Consider the following 14,484-nt stretch of genomic DNA (forward strand, 5'->3'; position numbering starts at 1 on the left):
TAGTGGCAGGGTCTCACTCTAGCTCAGGCTGGTCTCTAATTTGTGAGCTCAAGCAATCCACCCACTTCAGCCCCCCAGAGTGCTCTAGTTGCATCTGACCTTGGCTTTGATTGGATCTCTACATTTGGGGAATGATGGTAACCCATTTTAATTTCCATTTCCTTGATTACTATTTTTCCTTTAGCATTGCTTGGCTTGTTTCAGGACTAATATTCTGTTATACAGATTTACTGTACTGTAGTTGATTTAACTAGTCCCCTAACAATAGGCATTTCAGTTAATCTCTTACCACTACTCACAGTGCCTTCAAGAGTATCTTTGCATACTTGGCACACAAGAAAAAATACCCACAGCTGCACTGGCCAGTGTAGTTGCCACCAGCCCCATGTGGTCATTTTAGTGTCAATTAATTCAAATTAAGTAAAATTTAAAATTCAGCTTTTGGGTCAGGCAAGCCACATTTCAAGAGCCATGTGGGGCTAGTGGCCACCACACTGGCAATGCAGATACAGAATGTATCCACTTGTCAGGATACAGCCCTGGGACAGCCCTGCTCTCTACATATGTTCCCAGAGGGGAATCGTGAAGCTGCAGGGCCGTGCTATCTGACGTCTTGACAGACATTGCCACATTTCTCTCTGAAGAGGCTCTAGCTATTAAGTGCTGAGGGAGAGCCACACTCTTTTGTTGCAGAACAAGTGTATGGAATGTTGAAAGGAACAAGAAATGTTCCCTGTGTACTGATTCCAAGGACGTTCTGTTTTCCTTGGTGGTGCTCACGTGGCTCACATCAGACGCTGCTGTTCCCAGCTTGTAATGGACATGCCTGTCCCTGGGATTGCACACCATGTCTCCCTCTGAGCCTCGTCTCCTGACCCTGTTTGAAGTCTGCTTCTCCTCAGCTGTAAGCCTCTCTCCTCTGCATGCCCCATATGTCACAGGCAAAAGTTTTACTCCCCTCAAGTATTTAGCCCCCATTTCCATGAGATAGGCTTTACTGGAAAACTCAGTACCCTTGACTAGGTCTCTATTTCCTCACCTCCCACTGTCTTCTACCCCTCAATCCCTTTCATGAATCATGACCTCCATGTTGCCAAACCCAAGGGGCAGTCCTTATCTCACAGAGCTCCTGTCTGATCTCTGGGCAGCATCCTACATTTTGACCTTCCTTCCTTCCTTCTTGAAGCTTTAGTCCCTTTGGCTTCCATAGCTCCAGACTCAGAGGTCTCTGTCCCACCTTCTCCAAAGTCTCTCCACCCTGCAGTTTTATAAACTTGGGTGTTGTCTTTTCCTCTGCACATTTTTCCTGGGCAGTTGCATCTGACCTTGGCTTTGATTGGATCTCTACATTTGGGGAATGATGGTAACCCATTTTAATTTCCATTTCCTTGATTACTAGTAAGATTGATGTGGCTTGAAGATTGAATATCTCTTCATGGTTTTTGACCTTTGGGGATTTCTTCCATCATAAAGGCAGGGTGTAAGTGGAGCAGGTACTTGATGTTAAACAGATTCCAGTCTGGCTTTTGGCTCCTGCAGGGCCCCTCCCCATCACAGGAGGGATGGGTGATCACGGGTGTCAGGGTGATTCTACCTCCTCAGTCCCTCCTGGACACTGTTCCACTCAACAGTCCTCTTTGGAAGTGCATGCTGTCCATCACTTCCTTCTTCCTAAACTCCTGTCTTTCCTAAATCTGGGCCACTCTGCTTTTTGTAGGGACTTTGAATCTCAGATGTTAGGTTGGCCAAGCTAACCCCATCTTAGATCTGAAAAAGCCATTCTATGAGACTCTGTTACAGGTAGTTGTACCTCAGATAAGAGACTTGCCATAGGCTCATCACCTCCTTGCACCTGTCCAGTTATAAACCTGTCAGAAATATGCTTATACCATAAGACTCTGAGACCCTGATAAGAAGAGCTGGCTGGAGAGTTCCAATAATGAGCTGCACGTCCTTGGCACCCTGATAAGAAAGACTTGTCTGTAAAACCAGCTGCCTTTTTTTTTTGACACACGGTCTCACTTTGTCACTCTGGGTAAGGTGCTGTGGCATCATAGCTCACAGCAACCTCAAACTCTTGGGCTCAAGTGATCCTCTTGCCTCAGACTCCCAAGGGAGTTCCTCCCAAGGAACTCCAGGTGCCTGCCATGATACCCGGGTAGTTTTAGAGAGGGGGGGTCTCACTCTTCCTCAGGCTGGTCTCAAACTGCTGAGCTCAGGCAGTCCACCGGCCTCAGCCTCTCAGAGCATTAGGATTACAGGTGTGAACCGCCTTGCCTAGCCCCCTTCCCTCCCTTAAGCTGAGGGGATTCCTCTTTCACTCAAACATAAATAACATTTATGCCTCTTTCATGGAAGTTCATTCTGTCTCAGCCATACACTTGTCTCACCTCCTTAGACTCTCAGCCCAGCAGAGTGGTGACAGCTGCAGATGGCAGCTCCCCAGTGCCTAGCCTCTGTGTTTGTGGACCAACTCTTGTTGGCTCTGTTTGGCTGAATGGACAAATTTCTGCTTTGACAGTGACTGTTCCATCATGTTGGGCTGATAGTACCCAGATTTAAAAAGTGATGTCTTTCTAGAATAGGGAAAAAATGACTAGAAAAAAAGAATAAAGGAGCCCAGGGGAAGGTATATATGCATTTTCTTTTAATCAGACATGTTGGAGCCAGTTTGCTGGCAGATGCAATTGGGAAGTGCTTTCTCTCAAAGTACTAAGTGCCATTCTAGTAGCATATAGGGACTCTACTATTAAACAGGCTTGTTTGGGCAGTGACAGTACATCTTGATGTTGGGTGATGGCCTTGGCCGAAAGATGTGAAAACACTGCATCTGTGCTGAAAGGAAAGAAATTGCATTTGTCTTTTTGCTTGCATAGAAGAGGAGAGGCTTCCCTTATGCAGCTAGTTCTGTGCTTTAGAAGCAAAACTGCAGATGCACCATGGAAATAATCTGAGGCCCTGCTGCCGGAAAACAAGGAAGGGCATCACACAGGCTGATGCCAACACCCTGCTCATGCAAATACTAGGCAGACCAACGCTGGGCTCTGCTTTTCTCTGCCTGGAGAAAGTGCACACACATTCCACCCTCCTCTTTCCTTAGGAAGGAGAGACCTGCTGCTGAAAGGGGCTTGTGGTAGCTCCAAATTTTAGGTAAATAATAACCACCTTAATTGGTCAGCCTTTGGTGAAGATGCTTAGTTTCCTAAGGATATGGGGGTATCTTTGGGAAGCTAAGACAAATGATGAAGAGATAATACAGCTTAAGAGAGCACTAGTTTTATTCACTACTGGGAAGCTGGAAATAAGGGCACCAAAAGCTGACAATAATAGAGTGTGCCAGCTGGGTGCAGTGGCTCACACCTGTAATCCTAGCAGTTGGGGAGGCTGAGGTGGGTAAACTGCTTGAGCTCAGGAGTTTGAGACCAGCCTGAGCAACAGCGAGACTCCGTCTCTAAAAATAGCCGGGCCTTCTGGCAGGTGCCTGTAGTCCTAGCTACTTGGGAAGCTGAGGCAAGAGAGTCACTTGAACCCAAGAATTTGAGGTTGCTGTGAGGTGTGATGTCATAGCACTCTACCCAGGGTACTGAGATTTCCAGCTACTTGAGAGGCCAAGGCAAGAGGATCGCTTGAACCCAAGAGTTTGAGGTTTTGAGTAAAATAATGCTTCCTCATTGATGTATGGAGGTTCCACTCCTGTGCTGGCCACTCTCCACGTGCCCCTCCAGGTCCAGTCTGTAGCCTGGGAAGCTGAGCCCCCCACGGACCACACCACCAGATTCCCCTGCCTTCCTGGAAGAGACCAGAGGGTGGGAATAGTCAGGGTATTTCTTCCCTTTCCCTTTCTGCCAGGTCAAGATTTTGGGAGCTCTTGCCAGGTTCTGGGAACTGTCCCTTCCTCTCCCCCTGCCAATCTCCAGTGGAAGGGGGTTTTGAGCTTCACCCTCTGTTTGCAACTACAACACTGCCCACTCTTCTGTAAAGAACCTTCATTCTGCTTTTCTCTCAAACCTTCTGAACTGTTTCTTGTCCAGGTCCTGACTGGTGAACTGTTGGCTTGCTGCAGGGCCTCTGGCCACTTGAATAAAGGCCATGCCATATCACATTACAAAGTGCAAGGCTCCAGAACCCCATGGTTTTAAGCTTTGTATCTTAATGTAGTTTCATGGTGAGATAGTGTAACTCCTTCCAACACTGACTTTAATGCAAGCCTCCAGCAGCCTACATAGTCCTGCAAAGATGAAAGAGAAAGCAGGGAGGCATTTTTTCTTCTAAACTCTTGTCTGGGTTCATGATCTTCCTTCTTTCTATAGTCTTTTTTTTTTTTTTTTTGTAGAGACAGAGTTTCACTTTATGGCCCTCAGTAGAGTGCCATGGCATCATACAGCTCACAGCAACCTCCAACTCCTGGGCTTAAGCGATTCTCTTGCCTCAGCCTCCCGAGTAGCTGGGACTACAGGCGCCTGCCACAACGCCCAGCTATTTTTTGGTTGCAGTTCAGCCCGGGCCGGGTTTGAACCCGCCACCCTCGGTATATGGGGCCGGCGCCTTACTGACTGAGCCACAGGCGCCGCCCCTTCTTTCTATAGTCTTAACACAGCCTCTTGCCTATTTAAGGGGGAAATTTAGAGATTTCACTCCACTCGGTTTGGGAAGATCTCTGCTGCTTGCTTAGCTGGGCGGGCACAGGGGTGCCAGTCCACAGTGTCTGCCCCTTCCCGCCAGCAGCCATGAGCCGTGCATTTGTGTTTTTGCCCATTCCTTTTCAGCTGCTGGTGAGGCTCTCACCTTTGGCCTTCTCTGTCTGTGGAAGGAAGAGAGTTTTCTCCTGGCATGTCTCTAAAACCCACGTCTTTGGCCTCTGTGCTGTGTCCTGGGACCTCAGAGCCCCAAATGAGGAGCAGTCGGTCCTACTGGGGGGCAGGGGGTTCTGAGCTGGACTTGCCTGTCAGCCCTACCCGGTTCCACACCAACTCGCTTTTCTGCACTTCCTCATTTGTGTTCTACTCAAGCCCATCCCGCCACCACCCTGTTTCATACAACTCTACCATTCCCCCCTTGAGGGTCATTCCCTCCTTGGTGCTGTGACTGCCAAGCCCATGGAGTGTATAAAGGATGGCTGTCACCTTAGCGTGGGGAATCTTTTACTGTCCATTTGCAGAAAACCCTCTCGTGTTGCTGGGGCAAATTTTAAACATGCCAACTATTGGAGAAATCTGATTTTGTCAGAATCCAGAGGTAGGCAGCAATAAGTTCTAATGTGGAGCCAAATTACAAGTTGTTAATAAGAACAGGTGCTCTGGAAACCTTGGCTAAGGGACTACAAAAGAAATATTTAAAACCTAAAAGAAGGTATCAGGTAAACAGCACCTGACATTTACATTTTGACCGTTCTATCTGGAGTTTTCCCTCTCCTTTTCAGAAGGCAGTGGGGAGTACTGTTTGTCACTCTGGAAGCAAAATCTCACAATTACAACATGATACAGGTATTCTTTTATTTTCTCAGAGAAGAGGTTGGGACTTGGCCATGGCTGCCTCTGTAGATCCCTTCATGGGTAAGAGGTGAAGTTCACTTCTGGGACACATCCCTCTTCAGTTGGAGGCATAAGCAGAGGCCACTGTGTAAGGTGGCAACACTCGCCCTTCCTGCCAGAAGGACTTCCACAAGCACTGTTCTGTGGATGGCACTGCAGTGAGCTTCTTATGAGGTCCAACTGGAGGTTGAGACTTGGGGTCATGTTCGAATGCAGGCTTCATTCTCATCATAGCCTCCGTGCCTTCCTGGGGCGGCAGCCATTGTGCGGGATGGGGGTATTGTCTGTGATTGAGATCACTTCCAGGCCCCCCATGGTCAGTCCCTTGATGGCAGACTGGAAGGAACAGAAGGAAGAGAAAGCATGGTTTCAGAAATGATGACACTGCTTCTCCAGACAGGGCTTAGAGAGGGGCTGAGTGGGGAAGGGAAGGAAGAGAGCAGGAGGCCCACTGGCTTTGATACCTACAATCCCCAGCCCATCCTACTCTCCAAAGTCTCCACCCAAACCCCTTAACCAAATTCTCTCACATCACACCTGCTGCTTTTCACCTTGAGCTTTACAGTCTGAGAACAAAGGCTCCTGGTGGACCTTGGCACTCCATAAACATCACACTTCTGTAGCTTTCCTTAAGCAGTTTCCTTTGCCTGCAATGTCCCCTCTGCTCCCCTGTCAGTACATATTATTTAAGTCAGAGAGAGGTCACCTCCCTGGGGAAGCTAGAGATTATTCTAGCTAGTGCCACTGGGAAAGGTCATCCCTGCTGGGTCCAGGCTCCTCTGATGGGCTCCCAGCACTCTGGGCACATGCTCTACATGGCACTCATCAGTGTGTCCTGAGGGATCTGTTTGTGACGGTCCCCCACGAGCCCCCTGCCCATTCCCAGTGCCTAGCATACAGCAGGCACTCAGTAAATGTCTGGTGAATTAAACTAAGTGATCTAGGCTTGCTCTGAGGGGCTCAGTAGATTATAGGAACAACAGGAAGCTTCAAGCCATCGTGGAAATCCACCACAGACTGCTTTTCCACTCTCTGTACTTGGCTCTCAAACCCCAACTTCTTTCCTAAGAGAAGAAAGCACACACACTTCAGAGAAGCATGGCCACTTACCAGGCGCCCTGGCCCCAGGCCTTTCACCACAACGCGGATGTGAGTCACACCTTTCACTGCAGCTTTCTGGAGAGAAAGGGCAAGCAGTTAGTACCCTGAGAGAGAACTAGTGCACGTACCTCTAGCTGCTGCTACCCAGAGTGCAAGGGAAAGGGAGGGAAGCAAAGGACAGATGGCAGCAGTGCAGGACAGACCCAGCAGACGCCACAGAACTCCTAACTCAAATGAGTCACAGAATTGAAGTAACTGTGACCCCTTTAGCCAAGACTGCACCGCCACCTAATGGAGATTCCTAAATATCACTCCAATTTTTCTCAGGTGGGCAAATGTAGAATTTTAGACCATGAGGTGGCAGTCTGGACTTCAAGGTGAACCTAAATATTCACTTACTCTTTTATCCTTTAAAATCATTAGAGTTAAAATTTTCTTTCTTGATTATAAAGGCAGCTCATTATAAAAACTGGAAGACACACACACACAAAAAAAATTGGAAGACACACAGAAGTCTCTTATTACCTACCCAATAGAACCCACTGTGAACAGTTATATTTTGGGGCATTTACAGCATTTTGATTTTTGATAATTAATACACAGCAGTTAATATTTTGGGGTGTCTTCCTGTGTTTTAAGGTCAAGGTTTTTCTTTAAGAAATATGTCTGGGGGCGGCCGCCTGTGGCTCAAAGGGGTAGGGCGCTGGCCCCATATGCTGGAGGTGGTGAGTTCAAACCCAGCCCTGGCCAAAAACTGCAAAAATAAATAAATAAATAAAAAAGAAAGGAGAGGGAAAAAGGAGGAAGGAAAAAAGGAAGAAAACTAAGACCAAAAAAAAGGAAAAAAAAAAAAAAAGAAATATGTCTGGGCCAGGCATGGTGGCACACCTGTAATCCTAGCACTCTGGGAGGCCAAGGTAGCCAAGGGTGGCCTGCTTGAGCTCACGAGTTCGAGACCAGCCTGAACAAAAAGCTAGACCCTGTCTCTACTAAAAATAGAAAAACTGAGGTAACTCACTTGAGCCCAAGAGTTGGAGGTTGCTGTGAGCTATGCTGCCACAGTACTCTACCCAGGGTGACAACTAGAGACTCTATCTCAAAAAAAAAAAGAAAAGAAAAAAAAAGAAATATGTCTGGTTTGGCAGAACATGAACACTTACGAGGCCTGTGCGCCAGGAGAAAGCGCACAGACTGGTCCCAGACTCATCTGAGTCCAGATCAGGGAAATGAACTGGCTGCATGGCTCTGAGTAAGCCGCACTATCTGACTCTCAATTGGCTCTTGAAAACATGGGTAATAATCAGGGTTGTTTGAAGATTAAGATAATGAATGTAAGATGTCTGGCACATAGTAAATGACCAATAAATATACCAACAGCAGCACATTGCCAATTTGTTTTAGAAAGGTCTGCTACAATTGATACTGGAACTCACATTGTATGAGAACCTCACCATACCACGTCCTCTCCAAATAAGAGTATTATCACCATCCCCAACCACAACCCACCTTTAAATAGGGGTGGGCTTTGGTCCTTGAGCCTTCAGTATCCTGGCTTTTACCTACTGGAATTCTCCCACCATGAACTAACAAGTGTTTCACCTCTAGTGAGCTGACAGAAAAAAGGGCAACCTCTTCAAACCACCTCCAAAGTCAGGGCATCTAACAGGAGTTGCTAAACCCCTGCTTCTGAAAATGCTTCTGAAAGGCTAGTTTAATGAGAATTCTCCGCACAGTGATTGGCCCTGCAGAGAGCGGAACACAGCACAGAGGGAACTGGAAGAAAAAACACTTACCGCTGCTGCGGCTAGGCCTGCAGTCTGTGCTGCGATGCCTGTGCCCTTCTTGGCATTCCGAAATCCCTCCGTGCCACAGGAAGTACGGGCAAGGGGCTGGTTGGCAGCGGAGACCACCTGGATCTGTGTGCTGAGTAAAGTGGGGAGGCAGACGGGTGTAACTATTGTTCAGGGAAATAAGAGAGAACTAACCTGTGCCCAGGGAGACCCAGGTGAGAAAGAAAAAGACATCCAGCTGTTTCCCAATTGAGCTTCACAGATGAACATGTTTTGAACTTCAAGAAGTGTTAGAATCCTCCCCTAAACTGAAGTGAAAACTTTCAAATCATATAACCTAAAGAGAGCTCCACAATCTGAGAGTCGGTAAGCATCATCCAGAGGAAGGGGGGGCCACAATTTCCCCCTAGTGTCTTTCCTGTAATCAGTATTTAAATTAGATAGGATGTCCTTGTCAGGCTTTTCTCCCACAAGAAATTAGATGTTTCACAGCAGGTAATTAAAAGAAAAAACAGACTTTGCATTAGGGAAAGTTTCAGATATATTAACATATGAACTCCCATATTAACATATGAACTCCACTCAGCTCAACAATTACCAACCATATCCAATTCAGTTTCCTCTCTACATCCTGCTACCATTCCCCTCACCAATGGACTATTTTGAAGCAAAACCCAGGCCTATCATTTCATCTGTAAATATTTCAGTATATCGCTCTAAAAGATAAAGACTCTTAAACACCCAAACCACCCCCAAACCCTCCAAAACATGAGATAATTTTGATGCTTAGGACACACTAGTCTATGATCAAAAATTATTTTAAATAAGCAAAACTCTTTTGTAATCATCTCCAACAAATTAAATTGAAGTGAAGAATGACTTTAAGGAATTCTTAGACGTGCTTTCCATTTTGCCTTTGGCCATCATCACCCTCCTTGATAGCTCCCAGGAGAAGCAGAGGAGCCACTGGAGGGGAGACCTGCTGCAGCCAACCCTCTGCCGTTTCCCCTACCAGGGCTTCTAAGGTTTTCTACACTGAACAGAAGCATAAGACAGTTGCTTGTGCTTGAGACAGCCTAAGTAGTGGCGCACAGAGTAGGCCAGACATTTTCTTTCATGAACACTGCCATAGACCCCACAGTATCTCATTTGGAACCCACACTCTAGTCTGTGATTACAAAGTCTCTTGTACTCTTACTCTAAATTGCTTGCTGGGCAGGCTATGGCCAAGTACCGAGCACATTTCCAAGCAGGCAGAGTTGTCACTAATGCTAGCTATGTTTCTGTTGCCAACACATAGTTGGGAACTCCCTTGGAACCTGTTTGTAAGCCACACAAGAATACTAGTCTTGTCACTTTAAATTCACCACTCACATTTAACTCTTGTACAAGGTCAGTGCACAGCGGCCGAGGTAAGTACTTAAAAGACACAACACTTATTGGGAGGTTTACATTTTGGTTAGTTTATTTGTGAGTTATGTATTTGTAAATTATCTCTCTTCTAATTTATACATCATGCAGCCCCTATCTCTCGGTACTGAGCAACACTTAGTATGTGCCTTCATGGTGGCACCATCTGCCCCTACAATTCTCCAAATCTTGAGCAAAACCATCAAACACTATTCTCAAGGAAAGCAAAGAAATTTTTTTTATTTTTTTGAGACAGAGTCTCACTATGTCGCCCTTGGTAGAGTGCTGTGGCTCACAGCAACCTCAAATTCTTGGGCTTAAGTGATTCTCTTGCCTCGTCCTCCCAAGTAGCTGGGACTACAGGAGGCCACCACAACGCTCAGCTATTTGTTGTTGTTGTTGCAGTTGTCATTGTTGTTTAGCAGGCTCAGGCCGGGTTTGAACCTGCCACCCCAGGTGCATGTGGCCAGTGCCCTTAACCACTGAACTACGGATGGCAAGTCCCCCTCCCCACCTTTTCTTTGAAGAGTTTCACTATGACACCCTGGTAGCAATCTCTAACTCTTGGGTTTAAGTGATTCTCTTGTCTCAGCCTCCCAAGTAGCTGGACTACAGGTGCCCGCCACAATGCCTGGCTATTTTTTTTTTGTTGTTGTAGTTGTCATTGTTGTTTAGCAGGCCCTGGCCGGGTTCAAACCCACCAGCCCTGGTGTATGTGGCTGGTGCCCTAACTACTGGGCTACGGACAAGTCAAGAAATCCAATAAATATGATATGCCCAACCTATTTCACACTTTAATGAAACTTAAGTACACTTTATAAAGATAGAGGGTGGTTTCCCCAAATAAGAAGGAGTAAGCGGTGGTAGGATGGGGGTGCCCTCTACATTAGCCCCATCAGACAGCATGGAGGTACCCTGACTTCCATCCCCGGTATTCATGGGGAACTCCTGGTGAAGCAGAAAGGCACCCCAGTGGAGCTGCCTAGGTACAACCTTCTTGCTTACTTGTTGTAGGAGGCTTTGATGTGTGCAATCGGGATCTCCTCAAACTTCTTTCCTGCCCACCTCAGAGGGCTCTCCTCTCCCGGAATGGGAGGATAAATGCTGCAATTAGAAGAAACATTTTCTTTAAAATTGTGCTGCTTAAAAAAAAAAAAAAAAAAAAAAAATCAAATAAATCTATCATATGTTTTTAAAAAAAATCAAAATAGTACAGATGAATCCATAATGAAAAACAGCAGGCCTCTGCCCCTACCCTGTTCTCACCATTCCTTTCCAATCCTTTTGGTGCTACCGCCATGTCTGTGACTGCTGTGATAACAACGTTGTTTCTTGTCTTGCAGATGTTAGGACATTAGTAACTTTTTGCCATAGAAAGAGATGTGCATTCATATTCCACATCTTCCTTGTCCTTGCTAGTATAATCATGTTACTATTTTCAGGTATTTATAGTCTACTCTTTCTCCAAACTTCAACCTGTTTCTTGTTTCATCAACCACAGACAATATAGACTCTACTTTATAAAAAAGATGTAATATTTTAATACTCATAACATCATTACTATAAAAAAATTCAGTATCCTAAAATAGAAGATAGCAGACTTTCCATAAAGGACCAGAGAGTAAATATTTTAGCTTTTATTTGCCACAAGGTTTCTGTCCCAACTACTAAACTCTGCTTATATATCACGAAAACAGCCACAGACAACAGTAAACTAAGATGTGTGGCTGTGTTCCAATAAAGCTCTATTTACAAGAACAGGCAACTGGCCAGATTGGCCCCAGGCCATGTGTGGTTTGCCAGCCCCTGTACCAGACCAGTAGTAGTCAACGTAGGCTGAACATCAGTCATCTGTGAAGCATCCAGATGCTTAAGCTCTGTCCTAGAATTCTGGATGGAGTCTGGGTTGAGTGCTGTGCTATCATAGCTCACAGCAACTTCAAACTCTTGGGCTTAAGCGAGCCTCCTATTTCAGCTTCCCAAGTACCTGGGACTACAGGCACCTGCTATAGCATCAGCTAGTTTTTTTTTTGTTTAGTAGAGACAGGAGTGGGGGGAGGGATGTCTTGCTTTGCTAACTCAGGAGATCCACCCACCTTGGTCCCAGAGTGCTAGGATTATATGCATGAGCTGCCGTACTGGGCCTCACCTGACTTTCTTAATGCCTTACTCCAAGTTCTTTTTTTTGTATGTTGCTTCCTCATCTCCTAAATCTCTAAATATCAAGAGTACTCTGAGTTTCAATCTTTGGACCTCTTCATCTACACTTACTCTGTTGATAATCTTGTCTTCTCATGGTTTTTACCATCTACATGATGATGTTGCCCAAATGTATATCTCCATCCCAGATCTGTTCCCTGAACTCCATTTCCTACCATCTACATTGTGTCTTCACTTGTATGTTAATTAAATATCTCAAACTTGACCACTCCAATTCAAACTCCTTCACTCTTCCCCATCTTAGTAAATGACAACTCCATCTTGCCAGTTGTTTAGGCCAAGTGTTGAGAATCTTGACTCTTCTCTTTTTCTCCCACCTTATAGTAAAAAATCTTCTGGCTGTACCTTCAAAATGTATCAGTCTAGCCATTTATACTACTGTCACTGCTTTGCCCTGGTGTAAGCCACCATTTCTTGCCTGGATTATTTGAGTAGTATTCTAATTGCTTAGATGACTTCTCCTAGCTTCCATTCTTAGACCTTTATGGTTTAATGTTAATACAGCAGCCAAAGAAACTCCCTTGAAAATGTAAACAATATCAAGTCAATCCTCTACTCAAAACTCTCCAGTGGCTTCCCACCTCATTCAGAATAAACGGCTGAAGTCCTACCCTGCGGAACCTCCCCTCCCCTAACTGTTTCACACCCATGTGTTACTTGTTTTCTATTTACTGTCTCCCACCCACTAGAATTGAAATTCTATGAGGGCAGGGCTTTTTGTCTGTTTTGCCAGGGATATATCTCCAACACTTTTAATAGAGCTTGGCATTGCTGAATGACTACAACAGAATCTTGTTTTAGGTTCCTTCAGCAGCCCTTCACATCCTGCAGTGGGACAGTGTGAAAGCTACAGTGTGACAGACAACACCCTCACTGACATTCCCATTCGTTCTTGTCTTGCTGGCCTCATTTGCACCACACACACAGCTGAATACACCATGTTCTTGCACAATGCATGCCTTTACACAGACTTATTTTGCCTCCAATAATCACTTCGTCTTGTCCAGCTGAACTCGCATTCAATTTACTTTTCAAGGTTCTTTATAGCTTCAGGTTATCTTCTCTGCAGTCTTGCCTGATTTCCTCAGGAGGGAGACACTTACTCTTTCACAATTTCTATCAGTTCTCACTTTCATTGTACTACTGATCACATTACAGTGAAAACATTTACATATTTATCTTCTATGAAAGACTGAATTACCAGTAGGGAGGAATGATCTTTGGTATTTGTATTCCCAGTACCTAGCATAGTGTCTGACATACGGATTCTCATAGACGTTAAATGAATGTGAAGTTATGGTGGATGTGTACACATCTAGGTCATAGAGGTGGCACACTAGTGGAAAGCAAGATGCCAGTTCCCAGGGCTGAGCACAAAAGCCACCCTGGACCTTCTTTAATAAGTGTCTGACAATCTGTGCCATTACTTTACACTGTGGCCCGCTCTTTCTATTTCGTTCCTAGGCAGAGAAGGTTGTTCGTCTGACATGAGCTCAGTGTTAGAAAGAAAGCTGATACACTGTACATGTTATGTTCACTTAATAGTCACTCATTCATTCAACAAATGTTCACCGAACATCTACTTTGTGCCAAGGCTCATCTTATTTGATTCTTACAACAACTTCTCTCAGAGTTATCCCCGTTTTTAGACGAGAAAGCTTAAAATCAGAGATTGATGTGCACAAGGCCTCACGGATGGCAAGTCAGGGAGCTGAAAATTCACTGACTCTGACTCCGGAAGGTGGTGGGCAAGAGTCACAGGCTGCAGGGCTCTCAAGGGCTGGATCTAGGCGGCGCTCACCTGAAGCTGCTGCGGCTCGGAGCCGCCGTCTTCACTTCAACTTTTTGCTCCGCCGCCGCGTCTTGCAGCTCCGGCGCCTGGGTGTGGATGGTCCCAACCGGCGCCCCGACCACGACCCTGCGGGGAGGAAAAGCTCAGGGAGCGCCAGGGCCTAACGGCCACTGGAGCCCAGGTTGTTCATGGGCATAGGCAGGAGCGTGGCCTCTGCAGTGTCCAGGGAGTCCGGGAGGTAATTATCTTTACCTGGTCGTTCCGGGCCGGGTCCGAGACCATAGGAATCGAAACCCCGCATTTCTTACAACCTGCATGACTTAAATTGACCCTAGTCAGCTCCCGTCGGTAGCGACTGTATTAGCAGGAGCGGCGCCTGTACCAGGAGCACCTGTGGGGGAGGGTACAGATGGGTAAGTCATCTGATCTCCAAATGAAGTCGAACAAATGTTTTTTATTAAAGTTAAATGCACCACAAAAACTATATTCGCTGATTCACTTGGTGATTTCCTCCCATTTTTAATGTTCAGATATCTTCATCCACCCCTTCACATTGGAATGGTCCGTCCTAGTAGTTCTGGGGCCTGAGCTCTCCCGGGCTTGCTGCTCCCGCGCTGCCTTATGGGAACATGCGGTTGGC

General features: G+C 46.0%; 1 protein-coding gene across 3 annotated transcripts; it reads right to left on the reverse strand.

The window, feature by feature from the left end:
• Positions 1–5,478: 5,478 nt before the first annotated feature.
• MRPS11 (mitochondrial ribosomal protein S11) lies at positions 5,479–14,458 on the reverse strand. 3 transcript variants are annotated; one of them, XM_053581707.1, is made up of 7 exons: positions 14,332–14,458; positions 14,097–14,235; positions 13,854–13,970; positions 10,838–10,936; positions 8,426–8,555; positions 6,642–6,707; positions 5,479–5,867 (listed from the first exon to the last, which is right to left on the reverse strand). In XM_053581707.1, exons 2-7 carry the CDS (start codon positions 14,159–14,161, stop codon positions 5,760–5,762), a joined length of 585 nt encoding a protein of 194 aa, XP_053437682.1. In that variant the 5' UTR covers positions 14,162–14,235; positions 14,332–14,458; the 3' UTR covers positions 5,479–5,759. The 3 variants fall into 3 exon arrangements, with proteins under 3 accessions (XP_053437682.1, XP_053437681.1, XP_053437679.1); XM_053581706.1 differs by having other exon boundaries at positions 14,336–14,450; XM_053581704.1 differs by having other exon boundaries at positions 14,344–14,425.
• Between the last annotated feature and the right edge of the window lie 26 nt (positions 14,459–14,484).

This window comes from Nycticebus coucang, chromosome 2, assembly GCF_027406575.1.
Source record: "Nycticebus coucang isolate mNycCou1 chromosome 2, mNycCou1.pri, whole genome shotgun sequence".
NCBI lineage: Eukaryota > Metazoa > Chordata > Mammalia > Primates > Lorisidae > Nycticebus > Nycticebus coucang.